The 23242-nt window shown below is 57.5% G+C and overlaps 2 protein-coding genes across 9 annotated transcripts; both read left to right on the top strand.

Annotated features, from left to right (window-relative positions):
- The first annotated feature begins 92 nt into the window (after positions 1–92).
- CCDC106 (coiled-coil domain containing 106) lies at positions 93–4274 on the top strand. Of its 7 annotated transcripts, none has more exons than XM_038527693.1 (6): positions 93–239; positions 1494–1569; positions 1714–1821; positions 1916–2092; positions 2968–3180; positions 3510–4274. In XM_038527693.1, the coding sequence occupies exons 2-6, from the start codon at positions 1539–1541 to the stop codon at positions 3824–3826; spliced, it is 846 nt and encodes a 281-aa protein (XP_038383621.1). In that variant the 5' UTR covers positions 93–239; positions 1494–1538; the 3' UTR covers positions 3827–4274. The 7 variants fall into 7 exon arrangements, with proteins under 7 accessions (XP_038383621.1, XP_038383626.1, XP_038383625.1 ...); XM_038527694.1 differs by lacking the exon at positions 93–239 and adding an exon at positions 667–918; XM_038527691.1 differs by lacking the exon at positions 93–239 and adding an exon at positions 668–914.
- Positions 4275–5873: 1599 nt separating this feature from the next.
- Positions 5874–22984, top strand: U2AF2 (U2 small nuclear RNA auxiliary factor 2). 2 transcript variants are annotated; one of them, XM_038527690.1, is made up of 12 exons: positions 5874–5922; positions 9116–9251; positions 9984–10028; positions 10319–10422; positions 10718–10869; positions 12189–12305; positions 12444–12582; positions 17862–17941; positions 18024–18146; positions 18412–18498; positions 18719–18967; positions 22259–22984. In XM_038527690.1, the coding sequence occupies exons 1-12, from the start codon at positions 5874–5876 to the stop codon at positions 22391–22393; spliced, it is 1416 nt and encodes a 471-aa protein (XP_038383618.1). In that variant the 3' UTR covers positions 22394–22984. The 2 variants fall into 2 exon arrangements, with proteins under 2 accessions (XP_038383618.1, XP_038383617.1); XM_038527689.1 differs by having other exon boundaries at positions 18412–18510.
- Positions 22985–23242: the final 258 nt, after the last annotated feature.

Genomic DNA, 23242 nt, shown 5'->3' with positions numbered 1-23242 from the left:
AGGCACTGTGCTGGGCCTCATTTCTTCTCCCGACCTCTTTTTCGGTGGAAGAACAAATTAGCCATCCCCACTCCCCAGAGAGGTAAAGAGCCTCCCACTGCCTGCCCTTAAATGACACCTCCAGAGCCCGGATCCTGATCCTGGACCATGGCCAGGCGCTGGGCTGAGCGCTTTGCCTGCACCTTCTCAGTACATCCTCCCAGCACACATAGCAGGATCCTAGCCTCCCGACTGCACAGGTGAGTAAACTGCACTCTCTTAGTACATCTTCCCAGCGCACCTAGCAGGATCCTAACCTCCCCACGGTACAAGGTGGGTAAACCGGGGCGGGGTCAGGTCCAAGTGCTCCAATGCCAGCTCAGACCCGCTACCACCTGGGCGATGCGGGTGCTGCTACAGGCCCATGCGTTCAGGGTCGGTCACGCTACTCCGCCCCCTCCCCGGTCCTAGGAGCCATCTGTGGGAGATGAAGGGGCGGGTTGCGCGGGTCCGTAAGGCAGTTCTCAAGGTGTCGGGTCTTAACTTTCCCGGTGCGTCGCCACCCACCCCGGGGATCCCGGAGCCGCTGCTCTCCAGGAATTGGGAATTTCTCGACGCACCCTGGCCGGGCTTCGCGGAGGGCGGGGTCGTGCGGCAAGGGGCCGTCGCGCAAGTGCAGCCCGCGCCTCTGCCGCAAACGGCAGGCCTCACCTGGGGCCAGAGGCTCCCGGAGAAGCGCGACGCCCCGCAGATCGGGAAGCGCCAGCGTCCCTGCCGCCTCCCACCGCCCCGAGGGAGACTGGCAGTCTCTGCCGTCCCGCCTGTCCGCGGCGGGTGGGCACTTCCCTCCACTCCCCGCGACACTTTGCAGACGCTCCCCGGCGCCGGGCATGGGCGCCGCCGCTGTCGGTCCCCTGGCCGGATTCCGCGCGCGGGTGGGTGAGCGCGGGGCTCTGGCCCCTCCGGCCCCGGGCAGCTGTGGGCGGGGGGTGGTGGCCGCCTCTGCACCCGGGACCTCGTGAATCTCCCGCTGAGACCCCCGGCCAACCTCGCTCCCCCTCCCACCCGGGGGACAAAGGGCGGGGGCGGGGGCGCATCCCCAAGCGTGACCTTCCCCAGCACTGCGCACGCGCCCCGCCCCCTCCACCACGGGGGAGGGGCCCTGCTCGCCCACACGAGTGCGGGGGAGGGTCGTGGGGAGGCGCAGCGCGTGGGATGGATCCCCGCCCCATGGCTGGAAGTTGGGGCACGGTCCCCTCCCTGCCGCGCCTCTCGCTTCTTTTGGCTCCGAGGTGACCCGTGATGAGGGGCCGCACCATCCAGGCCAGAAAGTCTCCGCTCGGGCGGCCCCGCGGGGAACCCACTCCTCCCCTCAGGAGCTCGAGGTCTGGGTGCCCAGCCCCCTAGTTCCCTAGAAACCCAGGACTGTGACACCCCAGGCGTTCCCCCTTATGCCACCCCTTCCCCACTTCCTCTGAGATGTGCCTCCATCTGCGGCTCTCCTTTCTGTCCAGTGCCCCTGAGGCGCTCAGCTGCCTGGGTCCACAGGAGGCCACGCCATGAATGACCCAAACAGCCGGAGGAGGACACGTGAGGAAGCTGGGACCCTGCCCCACCCTTGGAGCTCCCCTCCCTGTCCCCTACCACCCTGTCCCCTCCCTCACCGGGGCTGCTGTGGTTGGGGGCTGGTCCCAGGTGCCTTCCCTGGGGTGACCCCTGGCCTCTCCTCTCCAGTGAAGAAAGACGATGAGGCCTTCGAGATCTCCATCCCCTTCGATGAGACGCCCCACCTAGACCCACAGATCTTTTACAGTCTGAGCCCCTCTCGGGGAAACTTCGAGGGTGAGCTGGGGGCGGCGTGGAGGGACCCCAGCCGTCTGGGGTATAGGGCCCTGGAGGCCTTGGGTGTGACCAAGGCTCCCCCCCCTGTCCCTAGAGTCTCCGGAGGCCCCATCCCCGACAGTAGCCCTGATGAATGGTGTCAGGGCCCAGCTGCACATGGCCCTGGAGAGGAACTCCTGGTTACAGAAGCGCATTGAGGACCTGGAGGAGGAGAGGGACTTCTTGCGGTGTCAGCTAGACAAGTTTATATCCTCTGCCCGCATGGATGCAGGTCAGGTGCCTGAGGAGCTGGTCCCTCATGTCTGCTTTGGCCCTCCTCTGGGATTCATGACCCTTCCTCACCTACTCTTCTCCTTTGGCATCTTTTGTCCTTTCCCTGCTCCCCAGGCCATCTCCCAGACCCCAAAGATCAGCTTGCTTCCTTCCTGACTCCTGCCTTTGCTGATGGGCAGGACCCTGTGGCCATGTCAGGGCTTTCCTTTCCCAAATCTTTGGGAAGTCTAACTTCCCTGTTTTGGGGAGTCTAACTTCTCCCTTCTGCATGATGTTCAGCCCTTGCCTGGCTCTTTCCCAGGACTCCATATCCCCCTGTGAATCACCTGACAGCCTGGGCAAGGGCTCTGTTTTCTCAGCATCTGTGTTACTGGGGACCCCTTTGCTCTGGAACCACCTGTGGCCCAGGGTGCTGATGGGAACCAAACTAGGATGGTGGGGCCCAAGGGCCCTCTGGACTTTTTCAGTGAGGTCCCACTGAGTCCCCAGAAAACCCCTCCTCCACTGTGGGAGCCTGTGGTCAGAGAGTCTCGGAGGTGTCTGGTCCTGTCTTGGTCCTCTCAGTCCTTCCCCCCACCTCTTGCCCTAAAGTTAAGGAGTCAGAGGAGCATGAAACCATGCCCCACCTGTGATCTTTACCCCCAAATCCAACCAAGTGTACTGTGTCCAGTCATCTTGGTGGGAACTGCAGCATCTATACTGCATTTTCTGTTTGTCTTGGGGGCTCCAGTCGGGCCCAGTTGAAGCCCCTACCACCATGTGTGATGTGACACCATCCCCACCTTGGAGATAGTCTCTTGCCTCCTTCTGCCTCCTGTTCTGGAAGTTCATGTGTATGGGTCTCTCTCTCTCTCTCTCTCTACCTCTCTCCAGAGGATCACTGCCGGGTGAAGCCTGGGTCCAGGCGGGTTGAGGGGGATGGCAGGGGTGGGGCTGGGGGCGAGGCCTCAGACCCGGAGTCAGCGGCCTCCTCGCTCAGTGGAGTGTCTGAAGAAGGCAGTACGATGGAGAGGAAGAGGCAGAAGCAGAAGGGAGGTGCTGGCCGGAGGCGCTTTGGGAAGCCCAAGGCCCGGGAGAGGCAGCGGGGTGAGCAAGGCGCATGCAGGGTGTGGGAGCTCAGGGGTTCTGGGCTGGGGGCTTGCTGTGACCGTGGGGAGGCCCTTCCTGTTCCCCTGGCCTGGTTGTGTGTCCCAGCCTATCATGGGGTCTTACTTTGGATCTGAGCCTCAGCTGGGCTGCGGATCCTCCTCCCTGGGCCTGCCTTCTCCTATTTTCCACTTGTCCCACTGTCTCTATGTCTCCCAGCATCTCCTGTCCTCTTGATTTCTGCGGTGTTCCCTGGCTCTCCCTGTGTTGGGCTCCCTGTCTGTCCTTGCCCCATCCCTGTTCCTCACGTCACTCTCTCTGCCCTGCAGTGAAGGATGCAGACGGTGTCCTCTGCCGCTACAAGAAGATACTGGGCACCTTCCAGAAGCTGAAGAGCATGTCCCGGGCCTTTGAGCACCACCGCGTAGACCGCAACACGGTGGCGCTGACCACGCCCATCGCGGAGCTGCTCATCGTGGCCCCGGAGAAGCTGGCGGAGGTAGGCGAGTTCGACCCTTCCAAGGAGCGTCTGCTCGAGTACTCGCGCCGCTGCTTCCTGGCCCTGGACGACGAGACCCTCAAGAAGGTGCAGGCTCTCAAGAAGAGCAAGCTGCTGTTGCCCATCACCTACCGCTTCAAGCGGTGATCCCACCCTACTTGTCCCTCCGTGCCCCTCCTGGCACCGGGCGGGCGTGTGCATGAGTGGTGTGCTCCTCCCGAGAGCCTAGGGGCTGGCGGCGTATTTCCCACCCAGGTCACTGGCCCCCTCCTCTCCTCTCCCGTCCCTGGCACCTTCTCCTTCGTCTGCATTCCCCGGGGAGGGGCGTCTACTTAGCTGGGCTCACCGGAGCCGCCGCGCAGGGCTCTGCCTTTCCCCAGCACTGGCCCCCTCCTCTGCCCCGGCGGGCCCCTGCTTCCTGGGGTGACTGCGAGACTCTCCGCGGGGCCAGGCACTCACTGTACATAGCCCGTCCCCATCCCAGCCCCGAGGAGAGGCTGGCCGGCTCTGCCAGGAGCTCTCCACCCGCATTCCGGACGAATAATTATTCAGAGGATTTAAATTAAAGAGAGACAATAAAATTTGGAATAAACTCGGCCCGGCCTCTTCTTAGAGGGGGTGTCCGTTGCCGCGGAGATGGTGACGGGAGCTCCGGGGAGTTGTATGGGGCGGGCGGTTAGGCAGGGAACCGGAGCTTGGGGAGACAGGACGTAATTAGCACCCCCAGCGGCACGGCAGGGGCGGGAGAAGGAGCAGCAGCCGTGCCCCGGAGAGCTTGGAGGGGCCACCGCCCCCCCCCCCCCCCCCCCGGTGAGCTCCAACAGAGGCGCGACGGCGGCGGGCGGCGGGGGACGCGGGACAGGCCGCGGCGGTGGGGGCAGGGAACGACAGGTCTGGATGGAAGCTACCACGCCCGCCCGCCAGGAGGCGGTACTGTCAATTACCGGTCTTCCGGAAGTGCCCTCTACGTCGCCTACTGCGCCTGCGCTGCAGGAGGGGCGCGAGCGTGCTTACACAGTTGCTACAGCAACCAGGAGAAGGCCGCTGTGCTTAACGGACTAAAATTCAGTACCTTCCCCGGAGTAAGGGAAAGTCTCGCGCACGCGTGCTGGGGCCTCTGGAACCCGCTCACCTCCCAAACAGTGAGAAACCGCGCCTCAGACCAACCTCTACGCAAGCGCAGAAGCCCATCTCGCGCCCCTCCTCTGCCCCTCTGCGCAGGCGCACAAAGCCGCGCTGGCAACCTCCGCAGCGGCCGCGCGCACCCTTCACCCCGCCGGCTGCTTTTGTCTCGCGCAAGCTTTTTAGGCCCTCCGCGAAATCCGCCCTTCTTTTCCTCCACTCTTCCCACCCGGAGAGCCAAGTGCAGAGAGCCGGGACCTCGCCCTTTCTCTGTATCCCTTTTCCTGACCAACCTCATCTCTGTCCTCCCTCCCTTTTTCCGTTCCCGAAGCCGGAAGGAGCCGAAGCGCCGACGGAAAAAACCGAAGCTATCTGCCGTGAGGCCTTCCCGAAGCGGTGGCGGAAGGAGCCGAAGTTTACCGGCAGGGGAGGAGTAAGTGTACTATCCGGAAAGAGCCGAAGCTTGGCGTCGGGTTTAATCCTTCGGCTGGGTCCGAGAGCCCTCGCTGGAAACCTTCAGAAAGCGCAGGAGTCCGAGAGTGTTAGGATTGTCGGAAATAGCTGATTGCTTGGATAGAGCCGGCGGAGAGGAGCGGGCAGTATCTGCGGAAGCAGCCAAAGACTGGGACGGTTTGAATTGTCGGAAGAAGCCGAACCCCTCGGGGGGGGGGGTAGGCGCAGAGGAACGCGCGGACCTACGGAAACACCCGAACGTTGAAGAGCTAGTTTACGAAAAGTTACGATAGCTTGGGAAGCCGGTGAAGTCTTCGCTTCGGGTGTTTTCGGAGGCAGCCGAAGCCGCTGCTCCCGATTCCTTCTACTGCCCGGAAATAGCCGACGCTATTTGGAGCCCGGCTCTGGGGGGAGGGGCGCGTCGCGGGTGGGCGGGCGGGGAGAGGGGCGGAGCAGGGGCGGGGCGGGCGGCCCGGGCTTGATTAAGTAGGAGGCGGCGGAGCGCCGGCGGCGGCCGGAAGTAGCCGAAGCGAGCGGCGGAAGTAGCCGAAGGGGCCGGAGCGGGCGGGCGGCAAGGCGAGGCCAGAGCTGCACAGGGCCCTTACGCGGCCGTCTCAGCATGTCGGACTTCGACGAGTTCGAGCGGCAGCTCAACGAGAATAAGCAAGGTGAGGGCGCCGGGGGCGCAGGGCGGCGGGCGGGTCGGTTCCTGGCCTCTCTCCGTGTCCCCCGCCATTTTCCCCCGCTCTTCCCCCTCCTTTCAGGGCCGCGCGGCGCTCCCCCCCACTTCGCCGCGCGCCTCGCTCACGTGACCACCCGGCATGCAGCCGCGCGCGGGAGGGGAGGGGAGGGGAGGGGGCCGCGGGCGCGGGTCCCGGACGCATGCGCGGCGCGCTCCGCTTTGCGCCCCACGTGGTCCGCGGTGGAGGCGGCGCGGGCCCGCGGGCTCGCTGGGTGTTCCCTGGCGGACTAAGCACTCCCATATATTTAAAAAAATTTTTTTTAAAATCTGAAAATAGGTTTTATGTGTATTAGGTCCCGCAGTGCTTCCTTTCTTTCCCGCTGTCCCGGCACTTCCGCTTCTGGCCGGGCCCGCGGCCCGGGTCTCCACGCCCCTTTTGTCCCAAAATGGCCGTTGCGAGCTCCCCACGTGGGCGTGGGTCGGGGGGGACGCCGGCCCGGGGCAGTGAGCGTGTCGCGGTACCTTTTGCGGGAGAGGACACTCGTGCGTGTCCCGACCCGGGTTGGAGGTGGCGGGGGCACGTCATCCCACACAGCTGTCGGGGCGCGGGGCCGCGGGTTTTCCGACGGGCACAGGCGGTGGGCGCTGCCGCGCTCCGTCTGCCTCGACTGCTCGTGGGAGGGACGCCGGCGGGCGGGAGGGCCTGCCCCGGGTGGCGTCGGTCTCTGCGCCACGTGCAGCCGGGCGTCCTGGGCTCCCGTCCCGGCGGCCCTGCCGCTCTCACGGCTGTACAGCGGCTCGGTGCCTTGTCCCTGAGTCTGTGGGCGAGGGAGGGCGGTCGTAACTACGGTGGAGGTCAGACCTCGAGCGCTTGCCAAGTGCATCCTTGCGAGGCTCGAGAGATATTTTTCTTGCCGTAGAGGGGGAAACAGGTTTCTCAGGCCTTAGCTGTGACAAGGCCGGGCGGAGTTTACGTGGGGGTAGCGCGTAGAAGCTTGTGACGGGGTCTACGCTAAGGGCGGAGGAAGCGATCTACTGGCCACTGTGCAGTTATTCTCGGGGTGATGTCATCCTAGGACCTGGAGAGGACCACGGCGGGGAGAGTGCTCTCCTAGTGCCTTTCTGCCAGGTCCCCACACACCTGGGTTAGGTGGGACCCTTGTTCACAGGAAGGTTTGTTGGCTTCTGGGCGGTTTCATACCCGTACAGAGCAGAAGTCCACCTGAGTGTGGTTGGTGGCGGGGCTGCCAGGTGGACCTGCCTGAGCTCCTTAGGCAATCGCAGATGTGTGCCTCGGTTCTTCCTGGCGCTGGGAGGCCAGGCCCTCAGCCCTGCACGGCCCCTGGGTTGGTGGAGCTGTGCGCACAATGCAGCCACAGACTTCTGAACAACTGAAGCACCTTTTCTGTTTTCTTTGTCCGGGATATCTGTGTGTGGGGAGGCAGGAAGCTCCGTGCACGTCTGCCCTGCCTGTGGGTGGGTCTCTGGACCAGCCTGAGTGAGGCCTTCAGCCCTCTGAGAGCCCTTCAGACCCAGCGTCGGGCAGGTGTGTCCTCGGAGAATTAGTTTCCTTGTGTGGTTGCAGGCTCCCAGCAGGCATCACTGCTTCCTCTCCCCTGGTTCTTCTGCCCGCTTGTTTTGTTTGTTTCAGAGCCTCAGCTTGCTCATTTTATAAGCTTGCCGCCAGAGGCCCGCAGCCCCACAGCCTCCTGCCATGCTGGTGTGTTTCTTTGCTGCTCTTCTTTGCTTCAAGTGTCTGGTTTAGGTTTTATTTATTCGTGTTCAGAGAGATAACATTGTTACTAGTGGTTCTGGGTGGACTACAGCAGCTTTGCCTGTCCTGAGTTGAGTCTGCCCAGGTGATGATTAGCTGTACTTGCTAACATTAGGGAATTCACCTTCAGTCTTCACCGTCTTTTTGCTTTTTGGTTATGAGCAAGTTATGTGAACTCTCTGTGCCTCCGTTTCCATATTTTTTGTTTGAACGAATAGTAGTGTTTTTTTCCAAACAGTTGTAAGAATTGGCAGTATAGGTGGGTTTTAGAAGTATTCTTGTGTTTGCTCATCTGTTTTTTTTTTTTTTTCCTGAGGTGCTTTTCCTTAGTTTTATGGGTTCTAGAGTTGATTTGTTTGTAGAAAGTTGACGTTTAAAGTTTCAGCATAAAGTAGCACGGATGAGGCTCAAGTCCACTTTAACACCCCGTCCTTGTTGCCTTTACCTGTATCCGTCCATAGAACGGGGCTAGTGGAGGAGGGTGAGGGGTGTCTTTGAGTTAAGGAATAAGGAAACCTGCTGTGACGTGGTGCTCATAGCTTGGCCTGCACATCCTTCCCAGGGTCTTTTGAGCGGAGTTTTCTATGGTTTATACGGGCTAGGCTTGTGCTCCGTTCTTTTAGTCGCCACCCCCAAGGCTGAAGGGGTTGAGTGAGCCTACTAGGGGGCTGGACCCTGTCCCTCTTGTGTTGGCTTTGAGGGAGTGTGGGCAGGATAGGGTGGTTTGGGAATCTGGCCTGCAAGGGGTAGGGGGCAGGGCATGCTCCTCCCCTACCTCTTGAGGCAGGGCCCAGCACCTCCCTTTCTAGGCCACATTCAGAAGGGAGCACCTCCCTACAAGAGGGCATCTTGCATTCTTTCTCTGGTTGGGAAGGGACCATCAGGTGTCCTAACTTCTTGGGGATACCAGATCCTGCCTTGCACCTGCCCCTGGGGCCTGATGGTGGGGCTGTGGGTGCCAGCTGGTTGAGGAGGTCTTTCCTGAGGGGTCGCCAGTTTCCTTCATTCAGGAAAACATCATTGGGTCTCTTGATTCCCCAGCCTCTAGCCCTGCCCCTCTCAGGGACGACCCTGGGGTCAGGCCCCTCAGCCCTCGAGGGGGACCAGGAGCCAGCCTCCTCTGTCTTCTCTGGCTCCCCAGCTCCTCCTGAGCATCCTCAGGTATCTTACACCCCGTGGGCATTTCCAGGCTCTGTCCCCTCAGGTAACCAGCTCCTGTCCCCTGGGACCCCCAGGGCTCCTGGACTGGCTTGTGGACCCAGGAAGCCTGCTATATTCCCTCCTCCACTGAATCCCTTCCCCTTGGGGGGTGGGTTCCCTGGGGCTCGGGGCATAGCCACCAGTGAGTGGGTGGGCTGGGCCATGTCCTCCCTCAGCTCATTCTCCTCCCCCTCCCCTGGCCCAGAACGGGACAAGGAGAACCGGCACCGCAAGCGTAGCCACAGCCGCTCGCGAAGCCGGGACCGCAAGCGCCGGAGCCGGAGCCGTGATCGGCGCAACCGGGACCAGCGGAGTGCCTCCAGGGACAGGCGGCGACGAAGGTACCAGGGCTTGGGGACCCCTGGCTGGGAATGGAGTGTCCTTGCACCCAGACACTGGTGTGCTTCGGCCTCTTGAGTTCTCTGTGTGTGTGTGTCTAGGTGTCTGTTACTTGTCTGTCTTGCATATGGGCTTTTTTTTTTTTTTTTTTTTTTTTTTTTTTTTATACTCTGTTTCTAGAGTCTTCAGTTTCTGGTGGGTTGGTGGGGGCATTGGGTTCTTTATCATGGAGGTGAGTCTGGATTCAGGGTGCTGACTCTTCTGTGTTGTGTTCACGAGGCCTGGCTCAGTCCCTGCCTCCTAGGACCCGTTTCTTTTTCCCATTATTATTCTGTGTTTTTCTGGGATTGTATTCTGGGGTCTATACTCTGCCTCCTGGGAAGAGGGGTTCTCAAAGTGGGGCAGCCTCTGTGAACCCAGCTGCCATCTGCTTTGCTAATGCTTCTTCCCTCCCTAGCCTCCCCTCTGTTTTCTTTCCCCTTAAGCGAGGAAGGGTAGGGTAGGTGGAAGTTCTGCCTTCTTACATTTCAGTTTCTCCAAGTAGAAAGTGATCTGTGTGGCCTTTCATCCCTTCCACAGTTCCTCTTTCCTGGGTTGGGGGTTTGGGGGGGATGGCAGGGCCAAGGGGGCCTGCCCCCAGCCCTGGGGCTCTGTGCCCTTGGGGAGGTGTGGCGTGTGGGGAAAACGAGGGTCCCCAGTCACCCTTCCCCATACCTTTCCCTCCCATCCCTCAGCAAACCTTTGACCAGAGGCGCTAAAGAGGAGCACGGTGGATTGATGTGAGCTGCTCTTCCTGCCCCTTCCACCCTGATGTCCACTCCCTCTGCCCCTGCCCTCGTGTACCCTGCCCTGTCCTTGTCCAGCCCTGGCCCAAGCACTGGGGAAGAGGTTCCACTTGCCTTGAAACCAGCACCCTTCCCGAGGCCTGGGTACAGCCCTGACCAGATCCTCTCCCTCCTGGAGAGCACTGCACTCCTAGTGGGTAGCTGAGGGGAGCCTGGGGTGCTCACAGGCCCACCTTTGGTCAGACTGAGGTCGTCCTGCCCGGCTCTCCCTTCCCCCTTCCCAGTCGTTCCCCCCGCCATGAGAAGAAGAAGAAGGTCCGTAAATATTGGGATGTCCCCCCGCCTGGCTTCGAGCACATCACCCCCATGCAGTACAAGGCCATGCAAGGTAGGTTTCAGCTGTCGCCTCCTTGGTGGAGAACATGCTAGGTGGTTGAGGGAGCAGATCCTGAGCTGGGGGGCAGGGGGGATAAGGTTTGTGTCCCGGGCTTTCTGGATTTTGCCTTTTTGACCACTGCAGAAGAGGTGCTGTGAGGTTCCCATGGGGAGCTGAGCCTGTGTGGGCTGGTCCACAGGGAGCTGCCTCCTCCCCTATCCAGGCTCTCCCACCAGTGTGCTGGGGGTGGGATGTGTGTGTAGAGGATTGCCAGGTTGCCATCTAATCCTGCTCTTCCTTCTCCAAGCGGCGGGTCAGATTCCAGCCACCGCCCTCCTTCCCACCATGACCCCTGATGGCCTGGCTGTGACCCCGACGCCGGTGCCCGTGGTCGGGAGCCAGATGACCAGACAGGCCCGGCGCCTCTACGTGGGGAACATCCCCTTTGGCATCACTGAGGTACTGCCTACCCCCTGCCTTTTCCCTGCCCTCTCCCCAGTTCCCTCCCATTCCTCCCCTCTCCCCCTCCCCTCCCCCAACCTGCACGGGTCAGACTCTGCCTCCTGCAAGGCCCCCCGGCCCCCTCCCCGACGGACCGATGGAGTTGAGCCAGCCAGGGGCCGGGCTGGGGGTGGCCCTCTCCCTCCCTCCTCTTCCCCTCTCCCGTCTCCCCTTTCCCAACCTCCTCCAGCAACCCAGGGATCAAGGCACACACAACGAACCTACGAAAATCCATGAGTCCAGTCCGTATCGAGAGAGACAGAGAGGGAGACTCGCACGCGCGCGCGCACGCACACTGACACACGCACACACGCACACACGCACACACGCACAGACGCACGCTCCCCTCAGTTGTCTCTGACACACCTCTGGTTCTCTGCCGCCTGTTCCCATCCTCTCCCCACGTCCCTCCCGTGGTCGCTGCTCTTTTGTTTTGATGGCCCTGACCTCCCCAACCTTCCCCACCACTCCTCTCCCCTCCCTCCCCCCCACCCCTTCCCGTGGCACCCCGAGAATCCCGAGATCAAAGAGTTGTTTCCATTTCTCTTTAAAGTGAAATATTGTGGGGCTGAGATCCCTCGTAGCAACAAAAAGTTTGCTACCGTCGTCGAAGGCAAGTAAGGTCCATTCTGACTTTCTCAACCTGCACTTTGCTACGTTTGATAAAGCAGCCCCCGGACTCCAGGGCCAGATCCCGCCACATCACTCTTTTCTCCCCCTCCCACCCTTCCTCCCTCCCTCCGCCCTCTGCCCTCCTTGTCCCTTGGCTCCTCTTCCTCTCCCAACTCCTTTTCTTCTCTGGACTTGTCTTCCTCTCTGATTCTTCTCCCTTGTCTTTCCTGCTTTCCTGCTGTGCCTTCTTCCTGTCCTCACGGGATGTGCTCTCTCTCTCTCTCTCTCTCTCTCACCTTCCACCTCCCTGTTTTCTATTTTATGCTTTTTCTTCTTTTCCTGTCATTGCCATTTCTATGCGTTTTTCTTGAATGACGTGTCTCTGGTTGGGGCCCCTGCGGTCCTCCCCACACTCCTGGCCCCTGGCTGTCTTTTGCTGCTGCCTCCTACTCCTCCTTGCTTTCTCTAATCTTCTCCTGTCTCTGTCCCTGCTGATCTCTCTGCCCCCACCCCTGTTCCACTGCTCCCTCCCTTTCTCCTTCCACCCTCCCTTTCCCTTTCCCTCCCCTCCCCCCCAAACCCCTCTGTGTCTCCCTCTCTCACCCTCCCCTCCTCTCTCCACCTCCCTCCCCCCGCCCCCCCCCTGTCTCCTATTCCCTCTGCAGGAGGCCATGATGGATTTCTTCAACGCCCAGATGCGCCTTGGGGGTCTGACCCAGGCTCCTGGCAACCCCGTCTTGGCTGTGCAGATTAACCAGGACAAGAACTTTGCTTTCTTGGAGGTGAGCGGGTTGCATTGTGGGGTCAGAAGGTGTGTGTTCTTTCTCTGCAGCAGCCTTGATCTGCCCAGGGCCCTTCTGCAGGCTGTGGTACACCCGGCACCCTGATCCTCATCACTGTACCACCACCTTCTCTTTCAGTTCCGCTCAGTGGATGAGACCACCCAGGCCATGGCCTTTGATGGCATCATCTTCCAGGGCCAGTCGCTGAAGATCCGTAGGCCTCATGACTACCAACCCCTGCCTGGCATGTCGGAGAACCCCTCTGTCTACGTCCCTGGTGAGTGGGGGCCTTGTCCCACGCTTCCCTCTCCAGCCCCGCTGGAGCTACTTGGGAGATGGCATGAATGCTTCTCATCCATCTCCCCAAACCTTAGGAGAATGCACAGTGGCTGTGGGAGGTGTTGAGGGAGGTGAAGGGTTTGCTGCCTGGCTGTCATTCCTGCTCTGGCTCTGGGACTTTGTGAGCATAAGCGTGTGAGCTCATAGTGTGAACACAAGCAGTTTCTCAGTGTGGGGTCGGCTGCTGGACGTTCCCTTGTCTGGCCTCTGTTTCTCCTGACTTCTGTGCTTTGGGCTATTCCCCACAGCCACGTTTAGTAGTAGTCTGGGTCAGTGGAGATCATAGCAGACTGGAATCGGTGATCTTTTCCTGAAAAGGGTCAGATAGTAAATATCTTTGGTTTTGTGGGCCATACCGACTGGGTCACCTGGGTCACAATTGTTCTGTTGTGACGTGGCAACCTGTATGCCGCCTCGTGATAGCTGAATGAGTGGGTGTGGCCCTGGTATATTACCCACACGTTGTGCAATAGCTTCTAAAAAACCTTGCAGGCTATACAAAAAGACAGCCGGCTTAACTCGACTTACAGGCTGGTTGCCGTCCCCTGTGGTGAGATGGGTGAAAGTGAGGATTTGTGCCTCTGGGAGGCCCTGTTGGAGTGCAGGGAGCAAAGTGGGCTTGGAGAAGCCAGTGCTGTGGTGGAACTGGGGGGCCTGGATCTTAGGTCCCTGGTGTTCTCCCAGTAAAGGTGGTAGGCATGGATGGTCTGGGCCAGGGGGTGGGGGGGAGGAGCAGAAGGTGGGTTTCTGCTGGCTGAGGCTTCGCCCTGAAGGACACCTTTTAGAAATCGAGTCCACTGCTGACAAAGCGGGGGACATGGAGTCCCAGAGAGGGTGACACCTCAGGACTGGGTGCTGGTTCCCTGCCTTGTTTCCAGTGTTTTCCACCGTAATAAATTTGGTAAGTTTGGTGGATCTAATGTTTCCGGTAACTGAGGCGTATTTTTCGATGTTGACATGTACTAAGTGTTTGATCAGATGATTTCTGTGTGGGTGCACGTCTGTGAGAGCATTTCTAGATGAAGTTATAGGCCGTTGCTTTGTATTAAAGTGAATCTCTTTTTAAGAGTTTACTTTAGAGAAAGCGTGCACATGTGCGCAGGTGGGGTTGGATGTGGGGCGAAATCTGGAGCAGACTCCACACTGAGGGCAGAGCCTGACTGTGGGCTCGGTCCCACAACTGCAAGATCATGACACCTGAGCCAGAATCAAGAGTTGGTACCTAACTGATGGGAGTCAGCCAGGCGCCCCTGTGCAAAATAAATTTAGTGTTTTAAGGTTTATTTTTTTAAGGGTTTTATTCATTTATTCATGAGAGAGGGAGAGTGGTAGAGACAGGCAGAGGGAGAAGCAACCTCCCTGAGACTCACTCCCAGGACCCTGGGATCACGACTTGAGCTGAAGGTGGATGCTCAATCACTGAGCCACCCAGGTGTTCTTTTTTTTTTTTTCTTTTTATAAAGATTTTATTTATTTATTCATAGAGACACAGTGAGAGGGGCAGAGGCACAGGGAGAGGGAGAAGCAGGCTCCATGCAGGGAGCCTGATGTGGGACTCGATCCAGGGTCCCCAGGATCACACCCCAGGCTGCAGGCAGCGCTAAACCTCTGCGCCACCAAGGGCTGCCCCCACCCAGGTGTTAAGATTTTTTTTTTTTTTTTTTAAAGATTTATTTATTTATTTTTATTTGTGATAGAGAAAGAGGCAGAGACACAGGAGGAGGGAAAAGCAGGCTCCATGCCGGGAGCCTGACATGGGACTCGATCCCGGGACTCCAGGATTGTGCCCTGGGCCAAAGGCAGGCGCCAAACTGCTGAGCCACCCAGGGATCCCTTCTTAAGATGTTTTTAATTATATAAGGAGCCTGCTTACTTGTCGAAGCTTACTATGTCAGGCACTTTGCCGAGTGGGGTCCATGGATCAGGTTAGTTTTTGTGACAGCTGTGTAGTACAAAGTCTGCAACTGACAGCTAGGGGTCAAATGTAGCTTACCAGTAAGCCTGTTTTCCTAAAGTGGGCTCTGCGTCCGGTGTGTACTCATGTACTCACTGTACTCCATGTACTTCAGCAAAAGGCATGTGCTCCACCTTCTGAGCCAGCCAGGTGCCCCTTGCCCATTTTTTTAAATAAAGATTAACTGGCACAGAGCCGAGTCCACTCGTTGTCTAGCGTCTGTATGACTTTTCTGCAGCAGCGGTCAGTTTGGATGAGAGACCCCGTGGCCCACAAACTGAAAATGTTTGCCACCCAGCTCTTTGGTGAGAGGCTTGCCAGCCACTGTTGTGTGTACCGCGATCCTGTTTCAGACCGGAGGAGAGCAAGGCAAGGCATGATAATGGTCTCTAGAGTTGGTGCTGTGCGGTCTTCCATAGCACCTTCTGACACAGGCCCTTTACCGTGTGGGAACAGAGACCTCGCGGGTCAGGGATAGCTTGTATTGGATCGTCTTCCCAGATTCATGGGCCCCTTTCTAGACGTAACTATTGGCGTGACTAAGCAGCTGAAGCGTGGGTCATCATCCATCTCTGTTCTTTGGGATTTGCTCACCCAGAGGGACCTGAGGGTCTGCAGTACTAGTGCCTGGGCAGGTGGCAGGAAGTGTGATTGTGCTTGTAGATTGAGCATCTTCTAGTTACCTTTTCATAGCGAAGTTCATATTTCAGTCTTCATTTTTTGGTTTAAAAAAAAAAACAATTTTATTATACAAGGAGGCTAAAGAGGAAAGCATGTGTGATAAAATTTAGCAGATGTTCTTGGCTGGAAGAGAAACAGTTCAGGAACCTGGAAGGCAACTTTCTGACCTTGATGGAAATGTGTTGATTAAACATGCATCACTTGGGGTTGTGAAATCTTGAGTTCATCTGCCCCTGAAGTCAGGCCTTGCTGTTGAGTGCTGGTGACAGGATCCTGGTGGTTCTTTGAAGACAAGAGGGAGACTGAGGTGGGGGGTGGGCCAGAGCTGTCTTTGGAAGCAGGGGAGCCCAGTAGTTATTCAGTGTGAGTTCAGCTCAGCTGTGAGCACCCGCCCACTGCCATGCCAGGCTCCCTTCCCCGTGCAGGGCCGAGTCCTAATCCCCCCCCCCCCCCCGCCCCCTCATCAGGCTCCTGCCACTGGGGCCTCACCCCCATGTACCCACTCCCTTATACCCACTCCCTTGGCAGAGTCCTATTCTGCCTGGTCTGGTGGTGAGTGCATGGTAGGAGAAAGTGGTATTCTAGGCACAGGGAAAGATTGCTCAGCCTTTGGGGGTCTAGTGTGGCCTTCAGAGAGGAGGTGTGTGCCAGGTGGACCCTCTGAAGGAGTGGATGTGTGGTCAGGGAGGAGGAGCCTGTCCATCCTTTTTTTTTTTTTCTTAAGATTTTATTTATTTATTCATGAGACATAGATAGAGGCAGACACACAGGCAGAGGAAGCAGGCTCCATGCAGGGAGCCCAATGTGGGACCCGATCCCAGTTCTCCAGGATCAGGCCCCGGGTTGAAGGTGGCACGAAACCACTGAGCCACCCGGGCTGCCCTGCCCATCCTATTGGGAGCGGATGTTGCCAGGGGCTTGATTTTGGGCACTGGGATTGATTGGTATCCCCATTTTCTGGCTGTGTGACTCTGTACGATAATAGTCCCCTGCTTCAGAACCGTCGTTCACTCAGGGTCTGCAGTCATTTATAGCTCTGGTCTCAGGCCCTATTTCAGGTGTACGCCCCATGTGGGTCATCCTCATCCTCCTGTGTCATAGATGCGAACACATAGAGCCTCACTTGGTGCTGTACCCCAGATTTGAACCCAGGGAGTCTGACCCTGGTGCCCTAAGCTCTGCATGCTTCCCTGGAGTGGATGGCACAGCAGATAGCAGCCAAGGCCAGCTGGCTGAGGGTCATCTGGCTCTGCCACTACTCCCTACTGGGGTGATGGAATCTCTGCTTTGCCTAGTCAGCCATCGTTCAGAGCTTTGGTACCTGTGTAAAGTCCCTAGCTTGCCGAGAGCTGCCTGTGGGAGGCACAGGTGTTATGGGCTTGGGGACCCCTCTTTCTGTGTGTGTGACTCCAAGATAGAACCAACTTTCTCTGCCTCAGTTTATCCTGTCTGGATAGGGCTTTGGAGAGCACGGATAGTAGACTTCATGAATTTACCTGTGGTGTCTGGCCTGTGGCCTCTGCGTAGCCTACCTTGGACACGCTGGATCTTCATGGTCTGCCCACCCCCCCACAGGCCCCACTCTGATGGTGCTTAGCTCTGGTTGAAGTGGCTGGGGTGGTGTCAGGAGAAAATGCACTCTTTTTTGTGTCCAGTCACTCAGTGTCTGATGCTTTCTGCCATCTTTCATTTCACCTGTCCGACCCTAGCTAGGTCAGGAAGAAGTGTGGAGGGGCTGCTTGGTGTGGACTGCTGAGGTGGGCCGGGCCATGCTGCTTTTGGTAGTGGGCTCTGGCCTTTGGAAAGTCAGGAACTGGTCGGGCCTGACCAGTGGTGTTTCTCTTCCAATGAGCCCTGATAGTGATCTGGGGCTCTGGGTAGCTCACACCTCACAGGAGGCCCCTGGGAATTAAACGACATGCTTTTGAAGCCAGTGGACAACAGGCTGAGCCACCTGGCAGGCACTTGTGTCTGAATCCAAAATTGAGTGGATATGGCAAGATTGGGGTGGATGCAGAGTAGTCATTAAACCATTCAGCCGACAAACATGAGCCCACTGTGATGTCCCTGAGGTCAGCAAGCTGAGTCGACTGGGCATGTCCCTGCCTTCGCAGACCCAGAGCAGCAGGCCAAAGAGGGAGTTGCTGGGTTTTTGTGGTTGCAAAAAGCTCGGGACCACAGAGAGAAGGACCAAGGGTCTCAACGGGAGACCTGATGTAAACGTCTGGGTGGTAGGAATGGCATTGGGGTTGTGATCTGAAAGACGGAGGGGGTGTAGGTGTGTCATCCTGATGTCTTACCAGTAAGGGCGAGTGCTGCCAGGACTTGTGGTTGGCAGGTTTGAGGTGTGGCCCCTTAGTGGGGACCCTCGCTGTGGTGCCACCCTGGTGTCGTGGCACATCCGAAGAAGAGCTGCTAGTGTGAGTCTTAGGGTCTGGATAGGTTTGGGAGACCGTGGTTTTGTCAGCGTTGCTGGGCCACCTTGGCTGATATAATGGGCCAGGCCCTGTGCACACACCCCGGGGTCTTGGTTAAAGACCCTGTGCTGGAAACCAAAGCCTATGTACTCCCCTTCCCCCCAGGAGTTGTGTCCACCGTGGTCCCGGACTCTGCCCACAAGCTGTTCATCGGGGGCTTACCCAATTACCTGAACGACGACCAGGTAGATCCCTCGCCTCCTTCTGGCTTCTCCCCTCCCACTCTTTACCTCAACCAGCCCTGACGGAGTTGCGGCCCTGCCGCAGGTCAAAGAGCTGCTGACGTCGTTTGGGCCTCTCAAGGCCTTCAACCTGGTCAAGGACAGCGCCACAGGGCTCTCCAAGGGCTACGCCTTCTGTGAGTACGTGGACATCAACGTTACGGATCAGGTGAGCCCGGGCCCCTGCCCTGCTGTGTCCACTCCCAAGTCGCCCTCCTGGGGATGGGTGGGAGGAGGCCAGCTTAGGTAGGGTCCTGTGTGGGGGACTGGGCCCCTTCCCCTTGGTTCCGGCTCCTGCCAGGTGCTCACTCTTTGGCCTTTCCTCTCACCACCAGTGCCCAGCTCTGGGGTATTGGGGCTTGGTGGGAGGCGTCAAGTCCTGCACCTGACCCGCACCTTTCTGCTGCACCCCCCCCCTTGTCCTCCGCACACAGGCTATTGCGGGGCTGAATGGGATGCAGCTGGGAGATAAGAAATTGCTCGTGCAGAGGGCAAGTGTGGGAGCCAAGAATGCCACGCTGGTGAGCCCCCCGGCACGTCATCTTCCATTGGCTAGAGGGATACTGGGGAGGGGCGGGGCGGGGTGGCCTGGGGGATGCTGGGAGCAGATCCTCAGAAGCTTCGGCTCCAGCCCTGGCTTTCCTGGGCCTTCAGGGGCGGACGTGATTCTCTGGGTAGGCCTCTGGGGGTTCGGTGTGGCCCTGGCCGTGACAGCCCTGCCCTCCCCCCTTCTCCCCACAGAGCACCATCAACCAGACCCCCGTGACCCTGCAAGTGCCGGGCCTCATGAGCTCCCAGGTACAGATGGGCGGCCACCCAACGGAGGTCCTGTGCCTCATGAACATGGTGCTGCCCGAGGAGCTGCTAGACGATGAGGAGTATGAGGAGATTGTGGAGGATGTGCGAGATGAGTGCAGCAAGTATGGGCTTGTCAAGTCCATTGAGATCCCCCGGCCTGTGGATGGCGTCGAGGTGCCCGGCTGTGGAAAGGTGTGCATGTGTGCATGGGTACACACCAGTGCTATGACTCACATGGGTATAGGGTCCCCCAGGAGTGTGGTCTTGCAGCTGTGCTTCACAGCTTGGCTTTGTCATGTGATCTTACATATGTGGTTCGGTCTTGTCTGTAAGTGGGGAGAAAAGTGCTAAAAACAGAACAGCAGCAAACCCACTCGAGTCTTCTGGGTGCCAGGTACTCCCTGAGCTTAACCTTTGCAACATGAACTCTCATGGCAGCTCTCTTAGCCCTTGCTCAGAGGATGCAGGCCACATGGTCTGATTCCACAGCCCACTGGGTCCTGTCACTTCTGGCACTGTGCTAGGTGTCAGCACCTTGAACCCTTCTTGAGAGGCAGGGAAGAGTGGGTGACTTAGCTTTCCCTAGCCGCTCACCTAGTGATTCAGGCCTTCAAGCAGAACAAGTCCTGGGGCCAGCCTTGTCAAAGACAACATGTGTGATAGTAGCTGGAAAGGGAGTAGAATTGCTCTGCTCTGGATGCTGTTCTTAGACAGGAATAGACACCTCTTAGTCAAGGTTAAGAGTTGATATTAACCAGGCCCAAGTGATAATAGGTTATCCCAGGTAGTAGGGTCCTGAGCAGGGAACCCAATGAACATAGATCTCCTGGGTTATGAGCCTGGTGTGTTTGGGGATGGTGACAAGGCTGGCATAGTCTAAGCAGAGAGCAGTGGGAGATGAGTTCTGAGGTTGGGAGCTGGGGCCTAGTGTGGCAGATCTTGTAGGCCTGTGTGGGTCCTGGAAGAATGTTGGGTGTTCTTGAAGTGAGAAGGAAGCCTTTGAAAGTTCAGGAATGTGGTCTGTTGCCTTGCACATAGAGTTCCTCATAATCAAGTAGGCGTGGACAGGAATTACAGGGAGGTCCAGGTCTTACTCCAGTCCTGCAGAGCTGGGTTCTGCAGGCAGGGAATTCAGAGGGGGGTAGAGGTGGTGGTGGTATGACCTGGAACTTTGGGAACTAACAGCTTATGGTCACTTGGTCGGAAGATGGTGACTTGATGGAAAGTAGCAGCAGAGGATGGAGAGAAGTCAGTCCATGGATTTGAAAGACACGTTACCTGTAAACACCCAGATCCTGGTGGTTGATTTGGGAGGGGGAAGAGGAGTCAAGATGCTCAGATTCCTGGGCTTTGGCAGCTAGGTGGAGATGGCAGGTGAGAAGCAAGGGAGATGAGCAGGTTTGGGGGTGGGGGGTGGGGGTCAGTGTTGGGGAAGAGTGGGCTGTCAGTCTGAGGTCCTGAGACACCTCATTAGAGATGTGTGAAGCAGTGAGGACGGAGCTGCATTCCAGGCATGAGGGAAACATTTCTGATAGAAACAGATGTCATCAACACACTGATCCTCATTTTGGTGTCAGCTGGATAGGATTGCCCAGGGAGCAGTGGAAAGAGAGCCAGGTACCAAGGGACAGGGTTGGGGGGGGGGTGATGAAGGGATGAGCAGCATTTCCTCTCTCTCCTCCCGTGCTCTGCTTCCCAGTCCTCACTGGTGTGGTGTATGTGGTGTGATGGAAGCACCCGCTCCCCTCATGCCTCATGGGCGCTGGGATGGATCCTGGCTCCTGAGGGGCTGAGTCAGTATTTGTGGGAAGGATGAATGGGAAGACCGGCCTGGTGTCGGAGATCCTCCTGTTTTGTTTGTAAACTTTGTCTTTCTTTTCAAACATACATAAAAGTAGAAGTACCACACTGACCTACTATGGTAGGTCACTTTAGTTCCATTGTGGCACATAGAGTAGTATCGTCGTGTCCCATCATCCAGCTTCACTTGTCATTCTTAATTTCCCAACTTCATTTTTCCTGAAATAATTCAACGCATATCTCCTATATTTTATCTCCAATAATCAAGTGTATTGCTTTAGTATCTGAGCTACTAGGATTTGGGGCCTGGTAAGTCTTGCTCTTTGAATTCCGTGCTGTGCACTGTTCGATGTGTGGCCCCATTGCCAGTCTCCACCCTGTAGATGGGGGCTCCTACATGGTAGCACTACACTCCTCCTTTGTGACAGCCTAAAACCTCTCCAGATATTGCAAAATGTTGCTTGGGGACACATTTGTGCTGGTTGAGAACTGCTCTAAACTTTTAACAGAAAACTTTATTTTATTATTTATTTATGATAAGCACACAGTGAGAGAGAGAGAGAGGCAGAGACATAGGTAGAGGGAGAAGCAGGCTCCATGCACTGGGAGCCTGATGTGGGATTCGATCCCGGGTCTCCAGGATCGCGCCCTGGGCCAAAGGCAGGCGCCAAACCGCTGCGCCACCCAGGGATCCCTTTTAACAGAAAACTTCTAAATAATTATAATGAAAGTACAATATCATTGTTACAATAAGAAAATTATTCTTAGGATTTACTTAAATTTGTATTATAATTTCCTTGAGCGTCTCAAATGTCTTTTTATACTTGATCCATTTAAATATCCAAACAAGGATTCATGCAATCTTATTTAGAACTTTCTTAAAACTTAGCAGTTCTATGTAATGCCCCCCCCCCCTTTTTTTTTTTGGTGAGTCATTTTGTTGAAGCAACAGGGCATTTGTCTTACAGAATTGTCATGTTGTGAATTAGGTTGGTATCTTCCCCCTCACCCACTCCCTGTAAACCGGTTTTTTTTTTTTTTTTTTTTTTTTTTAACTGGTGTTTTTTTGTGTTTTTGGTTTTAAGATTTTATTTATTCATTCATGAGAGACAGGCAGAGACATAGGCAGAGGGAGAAGTAGGCTCCATGCAGGAAGTCCGATGTGGGACTTGGTCCCTGGACTCCAGGATCACACCCTGAGCCAAAGACAGACGCTCAACCACTGGGCCACCCAGGCATCCCCTAAACTGGTGGTGTAAACAAGATGAGATACTTGACCGGATCAGTGTTTTTATTTTTTTTGTTGTTGTTGTTGTTTCTTGCTTTGAGTCAACTTGGGTTTGAATCCTAATTTCTGAGCTTTCTTTGTCTGTCTCTGGGGAGAACCTGGCCCTTGGGGAAGCTTTGGGGAGGGAGGAGCACCGGCAGGGCGGGTGGAGCTCGTTGCCGTGGGTGTGGCTCTGGGCTCCAGTCACGCTCTGATGCCTCCCCTGAGCTCTGCTCTGTGCGCTCTGTTCTTTGATCCTGGGATTCGAGAGTACATTTGGGTAAATGCTCGCAGATCTGCAGGAAGGCCCGCTGCCTCCCTCTGTCTGTCTTGCAGAGTTGTGGGTTCTGTGCAGGCTAGCTGGTTGCTGGGGCTGAGGCCACCTTGCTTTTACCACTTGCCTCTTACTCCCGCAGATCTTCGTGGAGTTCACCTCTGTGTTTGACTGCCAGAAAGCCATGCAGGGCCTGACCGGTCGCAAGTTCGCCAACAGAGTGGTTGTCACAAAATACTGTGACCCCGACTCTTACCACCGCCGGGACTTCTGGTAGAGGTGGAGGGGGAGGGTGGGGGAAGGGCTGGCTGGGGGTGTCTCCCCCTCCACCCCCCCTTTTCCCCCTCTGAAGAAGATGGGCAGAGGAGTGACAGCCGAACGACAGCCGACAGCCGGCAGCAACTGGAATGGCAGCGATCGGGGCGGGGAGGGCAATGGGGAAGTGTGCGCACAGGCCCACACACATGCACCCACAGACACAGAGGGAAGGGGGGCGGGGAGGGGGTGCACAGCAGGGCGGGTAGGACCCCCATGGCCCCTCCCCAGAACAGCCTCTCCTCCCTCTCCTACCCGCCCCCGTCCCCACTGTAGAAACATAAGTGTGTTTATATTTTATGGCCAAACTATTTTGAATTCTGTTGTCCACACTCCCCCGTGCCCTGCCTTATCCCTCCAGGACCACAGCTCCCGTCCTCCTGGCCTCCGGTCCTACCCCCGTGCGCCCCCCCCCCCTCCTGTGCCCTCCCTGGTTTCTTACGTAGTTGACTCTCCTCTCTAGTCTCCCTGACCTGCGGCCCCCGTTTCCTCTCTGTGGCAGTTTCATATTTGCTAAGACGAATTTGCTCATTAAACATTTTGTTGTATTTTACTTTATGGGCCTGCTCGGTGTCCAGTGTGTATGAGTCCCCCAGTCTCTGACCTCTCCCCTCGCGCCCTTGGCGCGCCCTCGGGGCACACCCTGCCAGCGTGGCCGCTTGCTCAGGCCGAAGGGGGGGGGCGTGGCGGCAGGCTAGTTCGCGCGGTGGAGAGGCGGTGTTGGCGACGCCAGTTCCCCAAAGCGCCGCAAGGTGCAGAGGGCGGCGTGGCCGCGTGAGCTGGCGACTACACAGTCCCTTCCCCGCCTCCT

The sequence above is a fragment of the Canis lupus genome, chromosome 1 (genome assembly GCF_011100685.1).
Source record: "Canis lupus familiaris isolate Mischka breed German Shepherd chromosome 1, alternate assembly UU_Cfam_GSD_1.0, whole genome shotgun sequence".
In the NCBI taxonomy this organism is placed as follows: Eukaryota; Metazoa; Chordata; class Mammalia; order Carnivora; family Canidae; genus Canis; species Canis lupus.
Note: the sequence above shows the minus strand (reverse complement) of the source record. Positions and strands in the feature narration are given on the sequence as shown.